The 18,942-nt window shown below is 38.2% G+C and overlaps 1 protein-coding gene across 2 annotated transcripts in view; it reads right to left on the bottom strand.

The window, feature by feature from the left end:
- Positions 1 to 14,874, bottom strand: part of fam169ab (family with sequence similarity 169 member Ab) — a 124,891-nt gene extending 110,017 nt beyond the window's left edge. Inside the window, exon 1 of one of the 2 annotated variants that reach the window (XM_039758431.1) lies at positions 14,472 to 14,874. In XM_039758431.1, the coding sequence (XP_039614365.1) occupies positions 14,472 to 14,694 (223 nt within the window). In that variant the 5' untranslated portion in view covers positions 14,695 to 14,874. Of the gene's footprint in view, positions 1 to 14,060; positions 14,130 to 14,471 lie in introns of those variants that run through there. The other variant, XM_039758432.1, reaches the window with a different exon arrangement.
- Positions 14,875 to 18,942: the final 4,068 nt, after the last annotated feature.

The following is an 18,942-nucleotide window of genomic DNA, read 5'->3' as shown; positions in this document are numbered from 1 at the left end:
GTTGATAACAACTTGGGTTGTCCTTGTCCTCTTTGGTCCGGATGACATGGTGTCCCAGATTTCCAAAAAGAACTTCGAATCGTGACTCGTCTGACCACAGAACAGTCTTCCATTTTGCCAAGCTCCATTTTAAATGATCCCTGGCCCAGTGACAACGCCTGAGCTTGTGGATCTTGCTTAGAAATGGCTTCTTCTTTGCACTATAGAGTTTCAGCTTGCAACGGCGGATGGCACGGTGGATTGTGTTCACTGACAATGGTTTCTGGAAGTATTCCTGAGCCCATTCTGTGATTTCCTTTACAGTAGCATTCCTGGTTGTGGTGCAGTGTCGTTTAAGGGCCCGGAGATCACGGGCATCCAGTATGGTTTTACGGCCTTGACCCTTACGCACAGAGATTGTTCCAGATTCTCTGAATCTTCGGATGATGTTATGCACAGTTGATGATGATAGATGCAAAGTCTTTGCAATTTTTCGCTGGGTAACACCTTTCTGATATTGCTCCACTATCTTTCTGCGCAACATTGTGGGAATTGGTGATCCTCTACCCATCTTGGCTTCTGAGAGACACTGCCACTCTGAGAAGCTCTTTTTATACCCAATCATGTTGCCAATTGACCTAATTAGTGCTCGTCGTTATGCTCAAATGTACTTTTTCCATCCTCTTATTGCTACTTGTCCCAACTTTTTTGGGATTTGTTGACACCGTGAAATTTTGAATCAACATATTTTTCCTTTAAAATGATACATTTACTTGGATTAAACGTTTGATCTGTCATCTACGTTCTATTACAAATAAAATATTGACATTTGCCATCTCCACATCATTGCATTCAGTTTTTATTCACAATTTGTTTAGTGTCCCAACTTTTTTGGAATCCGGTTTGTAAATTAGAGATAGGGGTTGGTTAAGGCGCCGGAATAGACAAGCCCACAATAGGGCAATTTAGCCAGGATATGCGGATAGACGCTACTCTTTTCTCTTTTTGAAAGATGCCCAGGGATCTTTTATGATCACAGAGAGTCAGTACCCCAGTTTTATATCCTTTCCAAAGGGCAATACCATTCTTTCAGCACAGTGATCTTGACCTGGAGAACTGAGATCCACACACAGACCATAGGGTAAACTTAGACTTGGGAGTCTAAGGGGGCAGAAATTCCAAAATATAGGATGGGGCAAGATTTAAAGCGTTGTAAACCATTAGTAGTATTTTACAGTCAATTCTGAATGACATACTGTAGATAACCAATGTAACAACGCTAAAACTGGTGAAATGTGCTCAGATTTTCTTTGTTATTTTTTTATTATTAGGATTCTTGCTGCTGCATTTTGCATTTTGTAATCGAATGATGTCTTTTTAGGTAGTCCTGTAAGGCGTGCATTACAGTAATCTAGTCAACTGAAAACAAAAATGTGAACTTATTTTTCGACATCTTGCAAAGTTATGAGAAATCTAACGTTAGCTATGTTCCTTAAGTGAAAAAATGCTCTCTTAGTAATCTGATTAACATGTGATTTAAAATTTAGGTCAGAGTCCATAGTTACCCTTAAATTCTTTATCTCCAACTTGACTTTTAAGCCTAAGGGATCAAGTTTATTTCTAATAACCTCACTAAATCAATTTTTGCCAATCACCAAGATTTCTGTTTTCTCCTAATTTAGTTTGAGAAATGTACTGCTCATCCATTTGGAAATACAAGACACAGGATCAGACATCCTCATTTATCCTGAAAATTTTCAAACTTAAAAGAACTTTCTAAACTGTACATGTCAAAAGAAAGATTTTAAAATTAGCCCCAAACTTTTCTGGAAGCAAATGTGGTCGTTTTTAGAGCTAGATTTATTCATCATTACTTTCTACTGCTAGTTCTAGTGCCTTGGTACACCATGTTTCAAACTAAATTGACAAGTACTAATTAAACATTTTAAACAACCCAAAAATGAAGCATTATAATATTGAAACCCACTTAAAATAAAGTACTCCCTTCTCTATATTCTACATTTAAATTGCATTGCATAATAAAAGGTAAAAATCAGATGTTAAAATGTACAGCAAATATGAGGATAATGTCCAACTTTGATGTGGCACCAGCAAAACTAAAGTTCAAACCCCACAAATTAACAGTTATCAGTATTTTAGGGCATTATTGATGTTAGTCTGCCAGTATGAGGCTAGTATTCTTTCAGTCTGAGAATTTTTACACTATTAGTAGTAAGAAAGTTTTTTAATTTTTTAAATTTAACATTATTAACAAGAAAACTAAATTTCCATTTTTATTAATACCATAAGCACCTTATAGAATTTTCCTTGATCAACTGGGAGGGGGGTGACATGGCAAAATCACACGAGAAATAGGGCGAGACTTGCAGTTTGCTTATGCTGGTGCTTTTGCCTAGCTACAAGAAGCAGCTCTCTCAGCTTTAATCTGACAGATGAGCTCCAAATAATCTTCTTTGGCATCTGATTTTAAAAACTCAACTGCTGCAACCTGGTGGGTCTCATTTTTGTGCCTGTAGCTTCATTTACAAACCTTAACTGTTCATTTTCAAAGGATTGGAATTGCAGGGAGATTCACTTAAAAGGGGCCCTGAATATTCTGTAATAACACTCGCTAGGAGCTAGGACGAAGCAATCTGAACAAAACAACATGCAATGTGCTCCTCAGTATATGGACCTTCGAACAAACCGGGATGCCCCTGCGTCAGAGCGATGAGGTAGGCACCAGACAGCCGTTGCAATGTTTAAGCTCCATTTGCAACTTCAGGGTGCATACCACCCATGCCCCTTCACTCAGTCACTCAACTTCTCATCAGGATGGTGGTGTACAGTATTGAGCAGCATGCCTTCATGATGCAAACCTATTGGGTCACCAATTTATTTAAACAATGTCAGAATCAACTGGATGATTGTGAGTTAACAGAAGGTTACTTCCAGAAAGATGGAGCTACATGTCACTCATCAGCAAGAAGCATGGAAGAAATTGAGTCCTTCTTCAGCAACAGGGTAATTTCAAAGGGGCATTGGCCACCACGGTCTTCGGATCTGACAACACCAGACTTCTTCCTTTGGGGTATGCTCAAAGGAAACGTATATCGGAACAAGCCTCGCACTTTGGAAGAGTTGAGGGAAAACATCCAACGTGAAAGTGCTGCTGTTCCCCTCCCTGAAACACTTGCCGATATGTTCAGGAACATGGAGCACCACATCGAAATGTGTCTGGCAGAAAACGGAAACCACTTCCAGCATCACATGTAATGCAATCGATTACACATACGTCAAGGTATATAGCGTATTTTTTTGGTTCAGCTTGCTTCATCCTAACAGGAGTTACAACAGAATATCCAGGACCTCCTTCAAGTAAATCTCCCCGTACTATAACAAGATGCACTTGTGACGCCTGTACTGTAGCAGTGACACCATAATCTCATTTTAAGAAAAACTGATTTTTTTTCATGAATTTAAGAAAATAACTAAGCAACAAGCAGCTGAAGACGACAAATTAAACTAGAATGGACTTGTATGACATAGGTTTTTCAAGTTTGCATGTTTGTTTTGTCAGTGAAAGTACTTTTAAGGTAACTAGCTTCACTGTTTTAAATTTGAGACGATTTTGCGATAAAACAATTTTTTTTTTTTAACAAATGTTTAAAATATTTTTTTAAACACGAAGTAAATACTAATCGAAAACATGCAATTTTAGTATTCTTTAAATGCATGAACATTTGGCAGGTACCTACAGCATTTCAGCTGAAGTTGCCATTTTATCGTAAATTCAAAGCTGTATAATGGTCAGCGAGAATTATGATGGAGCCAGGCATGGTCTGTGCATCTCTTAAACGATAACGTTTTCAGTAATCAATTCATACAAAAAGTCACAAACAGTTGCAAAAATTCTATTCTGCTCCTAAAACAACAAAAAAAAATTATTACAAATATTTTAAAAAGCACTGTGGGAAATCCTTCCCCAAACTAATAAATGCTAAACCTTTTCTTAAACTATACATTTTTCAGGGAAAATTTTGAAACAGAGGTACAAGCAAATTATATGAGTAGATTATAATCATAAAATGAAATGAGGCATTAGAACTCATGGCTTGACAGATTCAAACCTAGGTTTTTAGCCGAAACTCCCCACAGTATAATACCTAAAATATTAAAAGATAAAAGGCAACCATGTCAAAAGGGAATCAAACTTTTAAAAGATAACCTAAATTCAGCAATAAGAGGTACACATTTAAAAAGAAGAAAAACAAATTTAAAGCAACCATTACTGATTCTGAAGGCAAGAACTACACGATGAAATCACACAAAACAATTTCAAGAAGAATCTGGAAGAATAATCATTTCTAGAATAGGGTATTAATATGGAAAATGTTTTGCTTTTCACAATGACCCTAACCTTTAGGTTCTTTGTTATGTGGGAGCATATACTACAAGCTACAGTATAGTATAACACCTTAATATGGAGAAATCACAGGCAGAATAGCAGTGAAGGCAAAACAGGCAGATATACTACATAAAGTATACAACTCCAAGAGTTGTTTACATAATGTATACAACTCTTGCAGGTGCAGTAGTTTAAAGATAGTCTTTCATGTCAGATGGCATGATTCTTCATTACAGAGTCTGTCTACAAGCACACAGCAGCTTATGTCATTCGCAAAGACTCTCTCACTAGGTTGTTTTGGTTTTATGTCTTCTATGAGGTATGCCCATCCCGTAAGTGCTGAGCCATATCTCCTTGTTATTCTTTAAAACGGTACAGTAAATAATTCAAATACAAATATACCATTGAATGATCATAATCATTTGTCATGCATAAAATCAATGAATTCTTAAACCTTAACCTAATCAAAGAAGAATGCTAAAGCAAAGACAAGCTGTCAAACCTTAACAAAATCAAGCTCAGCACATCAATTTGTTAGTCTGTTTACTGCAAAGTACATGTAATTCATCCCGTCAGTGTGTATCTGTCATTAGAATGGCACAATTCATTTGCAAATCATGAAAACTTTATAAGTTTCAAAAGCTCCACTCACCTATCACAAGGCAGCACTATTCTTGATCAAAGCCAACAATAAATAGAGTTATACTTTTTAACTGCAGTATCAAGCAATCAGTGTACATGAGAATAGTTCAGAATACTTGCACACAGGAAAACATAAAATCAGATCATGTAAATCAACAGCAAAAGTAGGACATATGCTGGTACTGGAGAAATTAATTTAATCAATAAAAGTGACTACTCACTCCGAAATACAACAAAGTATCATTATCTTGCCTTATTTATATCAGAGCATTTATGATTTTGCTTACATTTGTCTCCTGACAGTTAAAGCATGTGTCAGTTTCACAACATGTCAAACCAAATGTCTTTGCTCCTTTGATGTATTCTCTTGGGCTCTATGGCTAAAACATATACTTTCCAGCAAACAGTATAGTCAGGCTTTCACATCTTCATTTTTGAATAAGCTATAAAAAACCCTCATCAGTCTTCAGGGTGAGGGTATCAGTCATAGTATAAAGCAGCATCTTATATAACAACTGTTATTTGAAAGCAACATTGGAAATAATAAAAATGCCACCAAATTAAATAATTTTTTCTCTTAATCCACAAGTAGAGGGGTAAAAAATGCGTGAAGAATTGTGCCTAGTGTCAGTTATAATTTAATTGGTATAATGGTCACTATCATACTAAAATGTGAATTTGAAAGTCTGATTACATGCAACATTAAGCTTTTTACAGCTTTTCCATGCTCCCACTTCATGTGCCGACTCCTCAGTCACTCTCATTTGCTAAACCCATTGTTTAACCGGTTACTGCGAACCTACTTCAAGCACAAAAGACAACACCCAAAAACTATTACACAGGTACCAACCATTGAAATGTGGAAATTACATTGGCTCAAAATAGAAATCTGTGCTTATAACTAATGTATTGCAAGATTTGCAGAATTTTCCCTCAACAAGTGCTTCTAGCAATTTTTGAAGGGAAGGGCAGCACAAACATAAAAAATATGTGGCTTTCATTGGTGACACTAATCAGTCAAGCATTAAATGCCTGCACACAGTAAGTGATAGTTAATCTTTCTGATAATTGTTCATGAATGGATTAATTTAGATGCCATTTAGGCTGGCCAATGTCCCCCCAAAATATTAAAATAGCAAACAAGGTTGGGAAATTATATCAGTAGTTCTCAAAGCATGTTCCATGGGCTGCCTATGGTCCACAAGCTTCAGTCAAATAGATTGTGTCACATTAGAGCAAAGTTAAGTGTTTAATCTCTCAGATACCTCAATCCATTCTAAACACATTTATTTATGATGAATAGGTTGTTTCCCAACATCCACACCACTAAATGATCAGTGCTAAGAACACCTTTGCCATAATTAGCCATTGGAATTCACAATAAACCTACAAGATTCATGAAAAAGAACAAGAAAGAATTTTACTAATGCCGCCTTATTCATTTTTTTTTTTTAAACACACAAGCATCTAGGCATGTTCCTGGGCCCACACTACTCTACCATAATTCTTTTAATAGCCTTCACACTACTTTATTTCTAGCAGCATACGGCATCTGCAAGCTACAAGATAAACTACTACAGGGTTGCCAATCTCACATCCTGGAGAGCAACAGTGGCTCCTGCCTTTCATTCAAGCCACTTTCGTAATTAATAACCAATTCCTATTTCCTACTGAAATAAATTTTCCTTAACTGGCAGCAAAAACAAAGTCAGATAACATTAACATCTAACCTCGGGAAATCAAACTCTTGAGAGTTCTAGGGGGTCAACTTTTTATTTTCTCCATCCTAATTCTTAAATTAGAAGGCAATTCTTATTATTAATGAAACACATTATTTAATTCTATAACTCAGTGCTACTATCATTCTGTCACATTTTCAAAATTGCTGATTTTCTCTTTTCTGAGCGAGCCATCAAAATGTTTTGTGGGCCACAGTAGATCAATATATCTGAGACCATCAATTTTCTCTTTTCAAATATTTCATTGTAACAGATACTTGTTTGAGGGGCACATAAGTACAAATGAGACCAAGTAACCAGTCATTTGTTGGCTCATTTTGCATCTCACTATCACCTGGCTGCCAACAAAGGAAAATAAAAAAAAAACAATTGAGGGGTCTAAATATAAAATGTAAGCTAATTTTAAGGCAAAAGAAGTATATTCCTTTTGCAGCAGTAATAATAAAGCAACTGGTTACTAATACAAAAGTGGTTGAAAGGATAGCCTGCAGCCAATGTAGTCCTCCAGGCTTTGAGTCTGTATTCCAGTAACAACTTGTTACAGGGCTGTTTCTTCCTGCTCTGTTCCTGTTGATTTGCTGTGATAATTGCCTCTCCTTCCCTTGCTCAATACTTTTTCTCAGTCCATCTTCAGTCAAACATTAATAAGTCACTATTTAGGTTTCTGCCTTAAACTTGCTTTGATGCAATCTAATCTGTGACAACTGCAATTATTTAATTCCATGTGGCCGGTTACATGTGCCACTTGGCTGCATAAGTGTTGTCAGGCTACCTCTTCATCGCTTAGGGCTTGTTAAGGATGACCCTGATACATACAGGTATTGATACTGCTACTGAATAGCACTAAGCAAAAATGGATAAACAGATGAATGAATGGCTCTTTTAATTTTTTCAACTTTAAATCTGGGTCCATTAATTGCGCTTTGTGGTATATTCTGTAAATTGAATGCATTGTTAGTTACTGTATATTCATTAGTTAAAGTTATTTTTTGTCATAAAGTAATGTGATGGACTGTCTTCAATTGAGGAACTACATCACTGTACTTCTGTTACAACAGAGTAACAGCTTATGAAGGTCCCACTGCCTTTTTTCTGTCCTAAAATTAAAAATGATCTTGCACTGCCTATGCCTATCCAATAGCCATTGTTCATCAATATATATGAGCAAAAACGAATACTGGTTAGATGAGATCAAGTAGACACTGGCACATTTTGAATATATAGGAGGTTTCTACTGATTTGGTTAAGAAGCCACAGTAGCCTGGTGGTTCTTACAAGACAGCTGACTACTTCCAAGTGTGTGGTTTATTCCAAACTACTGCTCTCTCCATGCAACAATCTTTCCTGTTATTTCACATCTCAAATACTTGTCATCAACTTCAAATGTGTATTACTTTTACTGAGGTAGAGAAAACCAGCTAGAGTCTTACACTTTTTGAATTCATTCACACAGAGTGTGCTTTTCATTCTTCCTCTAACAAGGCAATGTAACAGTTCAGCTGCCTCATGAATCCTGCTTTCTGAGTTAATATGAAAACTAATACCTGTTCATCATTTGTGTAGATTCTGCATGCCCCTTAAGTCTGCATGTGTTTTCTTTTTCTTTTTTTTATTTTATTGAAATTACCATCCATACAAATAAATAATTTTTTATAAAAATAAAATCAAAAACAACTCTGAAGACATGCAGATTTGGTTAACTGGCAAGTGTAAACCAACATTTACATATGCAAGACTATAACTTTGAATAGTTCAGTTTAACTGAATAAAAACAAAAGTTTGTAACTTTGAGTAGTTTTATTTATTTGAAAGGAAATAAAGTTTCATTTTTTGGATACTTTTGTGTAGTACCAGGGTGTTGTACTGTGTTAGCTATTATGAATGTAGTGAGAAGTTAAGAAAAATGACACCTTTAATTGGCTAACTAAAAAAGATTACAATATGCAAGCTTTCAAGGCAACTCAGGCCCAGTTGCCTCGAAAGCTTGCATATTGTAATCTTTTTTTAGTTAGCCAATAAAGGTATCATTTTACTTAATTTCTCACTGGATACTTGTAATTGTTAAATTCCATCAAGTTTAGGTGCTTCACTGTTGGTCTCTTCCAGTTTTATCAAAAAATATACAGTAATTCATTGCTACTGTACAGAGATGTCTACCTCATTAGAAATTCACCAATTTGTAATGCCTTTTAGTGGATGTGGGACTGCCTGTCCATGGTCTACCACTGTAGTAGAGTAGTTTGTGTATAGTGTCTTGCTTATATTGTTTACACAATTTAACAAAAGACCACTGCATCTTTTCACTCATCTACCATATAATAAAATGATATGGTCTTTGTGTGTGTCCAGTCCATCATAGCAATCTGATTGGTCAGGTTGGCTTTAGTGACACAATCAAAAGATGAAGTGTTAAGGAGGTTAAGACAAAAAAATGAGAAGAAAAGGTGCAGGAGGTACACTGGGAGTCATCTTTACAGATGTGAGGTACAACAAGCCACCTCAAACTGACAGAGTCTGAGAAGCAGGTTTTACAGGAAAGTGCTTAAGAGAGGGAGCACCAGTCAGAGATTCAGACACACGAGAATGCAGGACAAATGTGATGAATATACATGCATGGCAGGAGATAACAAATATTTTAAACTTATTCTATTACCCTTGATGGTTTAAGTTACCATATATCAATTCCTCTTAGGATAGTCATCTAGGTGCGATAGAGTGGCTTATGTGCACCGTTCATTCTTAGAGCCATGTTGTTTGCCAGCTTTTCTTTTTTTTTTTTTTACGGCTTTCCTTAGAAAAAATTACTCTACAAGAGAGGACTAGGAAAGGGCAAGTCAAAAAATTTAATCTCATGATAATGTAGAGTAAAACAAAGTGAACCTTCCCTGGAACTATGGCTGAGTGATGCATCACGTTCTTAAGATGTTACATATACTCAGCAAAAAAAGAAACGTCCTCTGACTTTCAACTGTTTTTACTTTCAGTAAGCTTAATGTGTAAATATTTGTTTGAACAGTAAAAGAGTCAACACCATAAGACATAAACTAAAAATGTTTCACAATGTGTCCCTGAATGAAGGGAGGCTCAAAATCAAAAGTACCAGTCAGTATCTGGTGTGGCCACCAGCTGCTTGAAGTACTGCAGTGCATCTCCTCCTCATGGACTGGACCAGATTTGTCAGTTCTTGCTGTGAGATGTTACCCCACTCTTCCACCAAGGCACCTGCAAGTTCCTGGACATTTCTGGGGAATGGCCCTAGCCCTCACCCTGCGATCCAACAGGTCCCAGACGTACTCAATGGGATTGAGATCCGGGCTCTTCCACTGCGAGGATGATCAGCTGTCCTTCCTGTCTCCCTGTAGCGCTGTCTTAGGCGTCTCACAGTGCGGACATGGCAATTTATTGCCCTAGCCACATCAGCAGTCCTCATGCCTCCCTGCAGCATGCCTAATGCACGTTCACACAGATGAGCAGGGACCCAGGGCATCTTTCTTTGGGTGTTTTTCACAGTCGGTAGACAAGTCTCTCTAGTGTCCTGCGTTTTTAGAACTGTTAAGGTCTTAACGACCATTCCACAGGTGCATGTTAATTAACTGATTATGGTTAATTGAACAAGCGTGGAAAACATTGTTTAAACCCTTTACAATGAAGATCTGTAAAGTTATTTGGATTTTTAAAACATTATTGTTGAAATACACAGTCCTGAAAAAGGGACATTTCTTTTTTTGCTGAGTATACTTTTAGAATGAATTATCCTAATTCTTTATCACTAATATCAAGTTCTCATTTTTGTGGTTTTGTCTGAATACCTTGTTAAAAACCAAGTGTAACAGCAAAAAAAAGGTTGTTCTTAAAACTTATTATCTTATTACAGTTCTAACCAAAAGGGTGGCTATGTATCAGTTATTTTCTATTGCTCAGTCCTAGTGCCATTTAAGGAGTTAATACAAGATGATATGGTCAAACTAACAGTCACATTGATAAAATTCTAAATGTCTGTGGGAGTAAATGCATGCACGTCATTCAGTGTCCATGGTGTACCTTTAGAATTATCACTCTTGTGGAAAATATGCACTTCAAATCTGAATAGCTATTGATTGTCTACTAGTTTTAAGTTTATCAACAAATTCTGAAAGCATCAATATATGTTAATTTACTAACTTGTACAAGTTTACATAGATGTGCACTGCTGGACAAATTGACTTTGATAAACAGCATAATAATAAATGTTTGTTTTGGGTGAGGCTTGGGGCCTTTTTAATACAAACCCTAGTACTGTATTAAGTGGGATCAGAAAATGGACTGATGAAATTTAATAAGACAGTGCATCCATCTGTAATTTCATGAAATATACGGACTGTACCTGGGTAAATTATGTAGACATCTTTACTACTTAAAGTACTTCTGAATGTAAATACTACTGCTTGACTACATTATTTAATACAGATTTTACTTTGTTTCTTTTAAAAACACAGAACATTACAAATGAAATTTAATTTATTGGCAATATGCAAAGAAATGAGTATATAGATGGCCAATCTAAAGAAGCCATGTAAAAATTGTAAATGGTACGATATCCATAATAATAATACATTTTATTTATATAGCCCCTTTCCCATGCTCAAGAGCACTTCAAATAATTTTAAAATGAACAAAAGGGAATATACAAAATTGGATACAAATATAATATTGCATGAACACAAAATAAAGAGAAGTGCAGAAAATACACACTTTTGAATTTGAATAAGAGACAATAAACCAAAACAGAAATACAAAATATACAAAAATACTACAAGAAATTCCTGAACAAATAACATTGCAAATGTTACATAAAACAACCACATTACATCTTCCCTAAAGAAGGAGCCTGAGTTGCCTTGAAAGCTTGCATATTGCTTTTTAGTTAGCCAACAAAAGGTGTCATTTTGCTTGACTTCTCACTATAAAACATCCACTTAATCTAATGCAATATCATATGGGGTCTTAGCCTATTTCAGAAGCACTAGGCACAAGGAGGAAATCAGACTTGAATGCGGTATCTCTCCACTGCTAGGCCCATTCACCTATGTAGCCCATTAAAATATTCATAAATCTAAATTTAAATCTATCAGTCTTTTTAAGGGTACCTCATTTTTTTTTCCCTAAAAAGTAATAAAGCAATGCTGCTTGAAAGTGTGGGTAAAGGTAAGGGCATGCTAGAGGAAAGCATATTTGGTATGCTGTATCACTGTATTTTTTGTAAAAGGACAGCATGATGGAGCTCATAGCCTCAGCACACTAAATTTCTACCCTGGCCTGGGCAAAGCCTGTGTAGAGTCCATACTTTGTAAGCCTGTGTAGAGTCCATACATTGTTTCCATGTCTCCATGGGTATTTCAGTATTTCTCCACTATCCCAATGAAATTCCGTGCACGTGCTGCTCTGAGGTTGATTGGGATGCTTAACTGATTGTGCACTCACGTGCATATGTAAAGGGGTCAGTCGGGTGCTTCATTCACACCTCGGCGAGTGGGGAGGACAAAACCTGCACGCAACTGGCACAAAGGAGAGATCAGATCAATGAGAAAAAGAAATGAGAAAGAGAGAAAGAAACAGGACTGGTGAGGAGCCCGTGAGGCAAACAGCGGAAGGGTGGTCTGGAGTATGCCCCCAAGGAAGCGAGTAGCAGGACTGCGTTCAAGTGTGGGACTGGAGAAAAGGTGCTCCTTAGAACGCCAAGGAGCAGGAGTGGCTCTGTTGTGCAGCATCTCCCTGCCTATGGATGACGACAGACTTTCAGAAACTGGGATTAATGGAACACTGTACCTGTCAACGGGCATCTCCTCATGCTGCAAGGATCTGTTGGGATAAGCTGAGATGCCAGATTTTATAGAAAGGCAAAAATGTAATTTTTTGTTTTATGACATTATTTAGGTTTTAACCACCACTTGACAACTTTGATATTTTACGGATTTATTTATTTATTGAAGAGCTTACACTGTACTTTTGGATCGTTATTTGTCTTGTTTTAAATAAAAGCACTTCAATCAGTTTGCACCAACCCCTTGCTGATGGTGTGTGTGTGTGTGTGTGTGTCTCCTCATTTGCCTGTCTCAATCTTGGGTAACTTACTGATGATTCCAGCTTCAAGAGTCTCCCGGAAGCAGCAAGGAAGCACGGAGTCTGACCTGGACCATCACACATTCATATTCTCTCTCAAAACATACAGCTGAAGGATCAGACTTAGTCTTTAGTGTTCGACGTGCCATACTGTACTTGGACGGCTGTCAAGTACAATTCTAAGCTTTGGTGTTGCATTCTCTGCCCCAACCCCAAATCACTCATACTCTCAGATTGCTGTTTCTGTAGTTTTGCTGCTATACATTCACCAACCTCAAACACTTGAACTACTTTCTGTTTATATGTACTGCCTATTCAAGTTTAGTTTTCCCAAAGTCACTCCAGAATGCACATGAGATTCCCTGGGAAGGGAGAAAGCACCATCCATCCAAACGTGGGACCATCGCCCCGTATCCCAGCAGGTGTTTATTGTCATTATGGTATGGGTCATTGCAGTCTTTCTCCGGCCTCCCCTGTGGCCTTTGGTTCAACAGCTGGCGAAGCAGTAGCGCTACTGCCTCAAAGTAAAGAGATCATGGGTTTGCATCCCGGGTCCTTGCTATGTGGTAGTGCTTTGAGCAGTGAGAAAAGCACTATATAAATGTAATGAATTATTAAGTTTAGATGACTCCCAAGTTTTGTCCTTACAGATTACCTTTTTCATTGCTTTCCTTCATAAAACCTATGTGGGACTCAAAACAATGGTTCATCCCCAGAATCCCTCTACCGCCTTAGTCTGCTCCTGGGTAAATGTATTCAGCTTTAATTAAGGAATAGCGAATATAACAAAAGTTAAAAACTGTTTAAAAATAAAGTGTGTTGTTTACAACTATCTAAATGCCTCACATATTGAGGTTTCTTGGCAAAATAAAATGTATAAAAATTATGTATCACGTGTAATTTTTATGGGGGGCAATAAACCACCAAAATAAGTAGAAAGTGAAGGTAAGGTCTAATATCTGAAAGAAGCAACTTTAACTTAATGCAAAACGATTATGGTGACCGGACGGCCAAACTGACAGACGGGCGCAAATTCTATAGGCAGCTCCTACCTACGCACATTAAAAAAGATGACACGGAATTTTAAAGATCATAAGCAATGACCTAACGCCGAATACACAAGTAATTTACGTGCAAACCGACTGCTGATCTGAAACGGCTTGTTTGTTTTCAATAAGGCGTTATAAACCCACCTTCAGCCACGCCATGTAAAAAAGCAGACACTGGAAACGCTAGCAACTGCAGACCCATTTGTGTGATAAAAAGGCACACGCCCGCACTTGCTGTACTAAATAAAAAAATGCAAACGCTGCCGACGTGCTCGCGCTACTCTCAAATCTCACATTATTTGCTAAACGAATGAATGGACGAATGAATGAATGGGCGATCACGCCGCAACAGCATCCTTTTAAATCCCCCTTCATTGACTGACACATCACGGGAACGTCGTCCACCGCGGATCAGCCCGCAGTTTGGTATCGGCCGCTAATGCCGTATTGTTGGGCCCCAGCCCGGGGTGTTACGAGGCTGAGATACTCAAATGACAACGCAAATTGCGCGCACCTAGCAGTGCAAAGCAAAAAAACCCTTGGTCGTCCGCTCACCTCCGCCCGCCGTGTTCTTCAATGAGCTGTCGCCTCGCTCCGATGCTGGATGGCCTTCTCCGTCACTGGACGACGCGCTCCTCGTAGCGAACCCTGGCAGCTGAGGTTCTGACGCAGATTCACGGAGAGTGCAGTGCAGTAACAGCGCAGCCCCCCGGGAAGCCGCTGTCTCCGAGTGTGCACAGTACACGCGTGTTATGCAACAGCTTTCCGCGTGCAACATCCGAGCGGCTAGCAAGCTATCCGGGTCACCGGAGGAATTCGTCACTGTGAGAAATCACCTGAGTAATGCAAATTACAGAGGGCAGGGCAGGACAAAGTCCGACGTTCTGGAAAGCTCTTGAAAAAAAACGAGCACCACAACTGAGTGGTCCGTACGTACGGAATGGTCAGGCCAATGCAAATGACCTACGTGGGCAATAATCCCAGATTCAGACGCCAAGCACAAACTGTCTTTTGTCCGTATTCTCATTCTGATCCACACCCACCTGAAATAATTCCACCTTTTGGCAACATACCACCCATACAGACCAGCTGTCAGCTATGAACAGGTAAGATGAAGACTGGGAATTTGGGCTAGCACATATTTAACACTATCCTGGTTTGAGACTTAAAGAATCTAAGTTTAGTTAATAGTATAATAATAGTAAAATAAAAGTTTAGTTAACCAACCAAGAACGGCATATAGGGGTGGCAAGTGGGGCGACTGCCCCAGGCCCCGCACCCTAAGGGGGCCCCGCTTTTGAGGTCCGCATGTCCTGTTCAAGCGGATTTGTTAAGTTGCATTCTCCAGTATATATACAATATATTTGAGATATTTCTAAGAGGAACCCTTTTAAAATCCCTCTTCAAGGTCATATTCCGTAAATGAACATCTTTGAAAACACTCCACAGTCCAAATATCAATGCACAAAAACATGTATCGCTAATGATAACCGACTGACATGACATCAATGTGAGTTATGACTATGACATCCTTTTTATATGAAAAAGTACACATTTGACTTACTGTTGAATACTGTGCAGGTGTTTGTGTATGGCATACATTGATGTGTGTGAACCTGCAGTTGAACTGCCATATTCTTCCATGTTCTGCACAGCATTCCGGTGTCTGTCTCCCTAAAAGAGAACATGGACAGTCTCGACACTCATCTTTGTTGAAATTGATAGATGATATGGCACAAATTTTAAACTGCTCGAAAGTGATCACTTTATACCTAAATCATAAGTCAGTGGATTTTTCAGAATCACAAAGGCACTGAAGACAAACCAAAAGCAGACGGTTTTATATATTTTGCAAACAGAACTACCCACAATGCTGCTTGTGGCAGAATAAAGTACAGGTGCAGTCACTAGACTAACCAAAATTTCACTGACTAAACCCCACCTGTGTTTTCTTCCCTGTGCCAGGTCCTAAAAAATGCCCCCTAGGGGTGCTATACTAATGAAGTACAGGTGCAGTCATTAAAATTTCTCAAAGTAAAAAAATATTTGCAACAAACCATAGCCTGTGGTTTTCCCCTGTTCAAATTGGGAATCTGTGCAAAATTTAGGGGAGATAGGTTCAATGGTGTGTATTTGCATACCTGACAAATACACAACACATTCAGTTTTACATATTAGATTTGTATTATGTGAATATGATTTTTTTATTTATTTATAATTGTTATTGTAATTCTTTCCTTTACTCCTTTGAAAGCACTCTGAACTGCACATTTTGTATGGAAATGTGCTATATAATTAAACAGTGTTGTCCTCGTAGCTAATAAAATAATGAGGGTTCACTGTTATGGAGCTGTAATTGAGTCAATACTATGCTACGGCCTACCTCCAGGAGTGGTGACTGGAAACTGTGCTTCTAAGTATGGATTCTAAAGCAAGGTAAGCTTTATTTTTTCTACTTTTGCTTTTTGGTCAGCGTTGCCAACAAGTGTTAAAGGCAATATGGTGTAGCAGCTAAGATACTGGACTTTGAGCCCAAAGGATGGTGTTTCAACACTGTCACTGTGTAACCTGGAGCTAGTTTCTTAAACAGCCTGTGTTAAAAGAAAAAAACTGTGAAAACAAATGTAACATATCCTAAAAAAGTAAGTTGTCTTAAATAAACCCATCTGCCAAATGTTAAATAATAACAATATGACTTGGATAAAGGTGTCTACTAAATACATTAACATCAAGCCAACCTTGTTTGTTGTCTACTCAATACATGTAGAAGTGTAGTGTACCTCATTGTGCTAGACTTAGGAGAAAATAAAGCTGCTGTGAAATTTCATAATATATCTTGTTAATACATTTGTGACATATGCCACATAAGCACTATAGTCCCAAGTCTAAACATTTACTTCTAACTGAGATCGAATGCACTATTGCCTTTAAAACTGTTGTCTAATATTCCTGCTAATACACCTGAAAAAAAGTAGCTGGACTACACTTTTTTTTTTTTTTACACTTGCCCTCCTAGGTTTCCAGATATACAGTCAAGCTCATAAGTATTTGGCCAGTGACACAATTTTCATAAATTTTGCTGTGTACGCCATGAAAATTGTGCCACTGTCCAAATATTTATGGGCCTGACTGTATGCAGTCAGTAGTTGTAGGTGGCATACGTCAACCCCTATAGCCATTCTCCTCGAGTGTCCCTAAAGATTTGGTGTTTGGACCAGTTTTGTTCAATACCAATTAGTTGCCATTGGGGTATTTCATTTACCAACCTGGAAATTGTAACCCACTTGTGTACTGACAGTATGAAGATCGCTCTCGCATGCATGCAGTGGTACTAAAAGAAGATTTTGGTTGAGTGATGTATACACATTTACTTTCTTTCTATAAATTATGTAGTGAATTGGAAAGTAGTGTAATGGGGTAGATGGAATTTTTGACATTTTTTTTCTCTGATTTAGTAGGTCTTTGGACACAAAATGGTCTTTTCACTGTCTACATCCAGACAGAGTAGAAAGGCTCTTAAAAAGGTTAATAAGACATGGTGTTACAAGCCTGCCATGTTGAGTATACGTCAATGTTCTTATGCATTGTCACGCAGGCATGCCAGGAGACACCAAGGGGCCCGGTCACTAACTCTTCTGTCTCTTTTTCCATCCAAAGCAGGGTATTCCTGGAAGAAGGCGTCCCATTCAGGAGGTGAGCCACCCATGTTACAGAGCTCCAGCCCTGAAGCCTGACAGCTCACTAGAGCCTTTAAAATTCAGCCTATGGTACATTTTGCTTTTATGTACTTAGAGAGCCATCAAGCACTTGTTAATTTTAGCCAGTGTATACATGGGTCCCAATCCAGGTGGTTCGTCGTGTGGTGGGTGCAGCAACTCGCTATCAGCATATGCTCAATATTACTTTGAGTGAACAGGATTGCCTGGTTAGCACCCCAACATTTAATGTCGACCCCTGTCTTGCCTCAACCAACAATTGTTTTTAATGTAAAATGAATGTTGTGTGCAGTTTAGTTCTAGATATTACCAAAAGGCAAAATAGCAATACAGATACTCCAGCGATAAGCTGATAGACTTATTCTATAAATATGGAGTTTTAGCTATTAGGAAGGATTTGAGCTGAATCGCTTCTGGTTTACCAAACACAATTAAATTGTAACATGGTAGAAGATGAATTAGTAGGATAATTGTCAGCTATTACTTTAAAATGAGTTCTTTATATAGAATAAGGTAGTGGGAGGGTGTGATGTGGATGGACAGGATTAGAAGTGAGTACATTAGAGGGTCAGCTCAGGTTGGATGGTTTGGAGACAAAGTCAGAGAGGCGAGATTGTGTTGGTTTGGATATGTGCAGAGGAGAGATGCTGGGTATATTGGTAGAAGGATGCTAAGGATAATGCTGCCAGGCAATAGGAGGTTTATGGATGTGGTGAGAAAGGACATGCAGGTGATGGGTGTAACAGAGCAAGATGCAGAGGTCAGGAAGACATGGAACAAGATGATCTGCTGTGGCAACCCCTAATGGGAGCAGCCAAAAGAAGAAGAAGTGGGAATGAATACTGCATAACTATAAATTTCACACTAACATTACAAAGTATTTTTTCCCACTGAGAACCATAGACACATGGAATAAGTTACCAAGTAGTTCTGCAGGCAGTAGCACTTTGGGGACAGTGAAATTAATTATTAATAATAATAATTCTGTACATTTATATAGCGCTTTTCTCACTACTCAAAGCACTCTCTACGCAGGGAGGTCCCAGGAAGGAAATTCACAATCTCCTTACTGCAAACCAGCAGCTCTACCACTGTGCCACCTGCATGGATTCCAACTTACAAACTTAATACCAATGAGTGCCATGTGAATGTCAGAACATGCCGAGGCATTACTGTTTAGGTTGCTGTTTGAAACTTCCATTGGAATAATGCACCAAGTCACAAAGTTTATTTTATGTTATTTCCACAAAAATGATAGTGACTTCAGTTTACTTCAATGCTGTGCACAGGTCCTAGGTTTCAACACAGTA

This window comes from Polypterus senegalus, chromosome 7, assembly GCF_016835505.1.
Source record: "Polypterus senegalus isolate Bchr_013 chromosome 7, ASM1683550v1, whole genome shotgun sequence".
NCBI lineage: Eukaryota > Metazoa > Chordata > Cladistia > Polypteriformes > Polypteridae > Polypterus > Polypterus senegalus.
The sequence above is the reverse complement of the archived record's forward strand: the minus strand, read 5'-3'. Positions and strand labels throughout refer to the sequence as shown.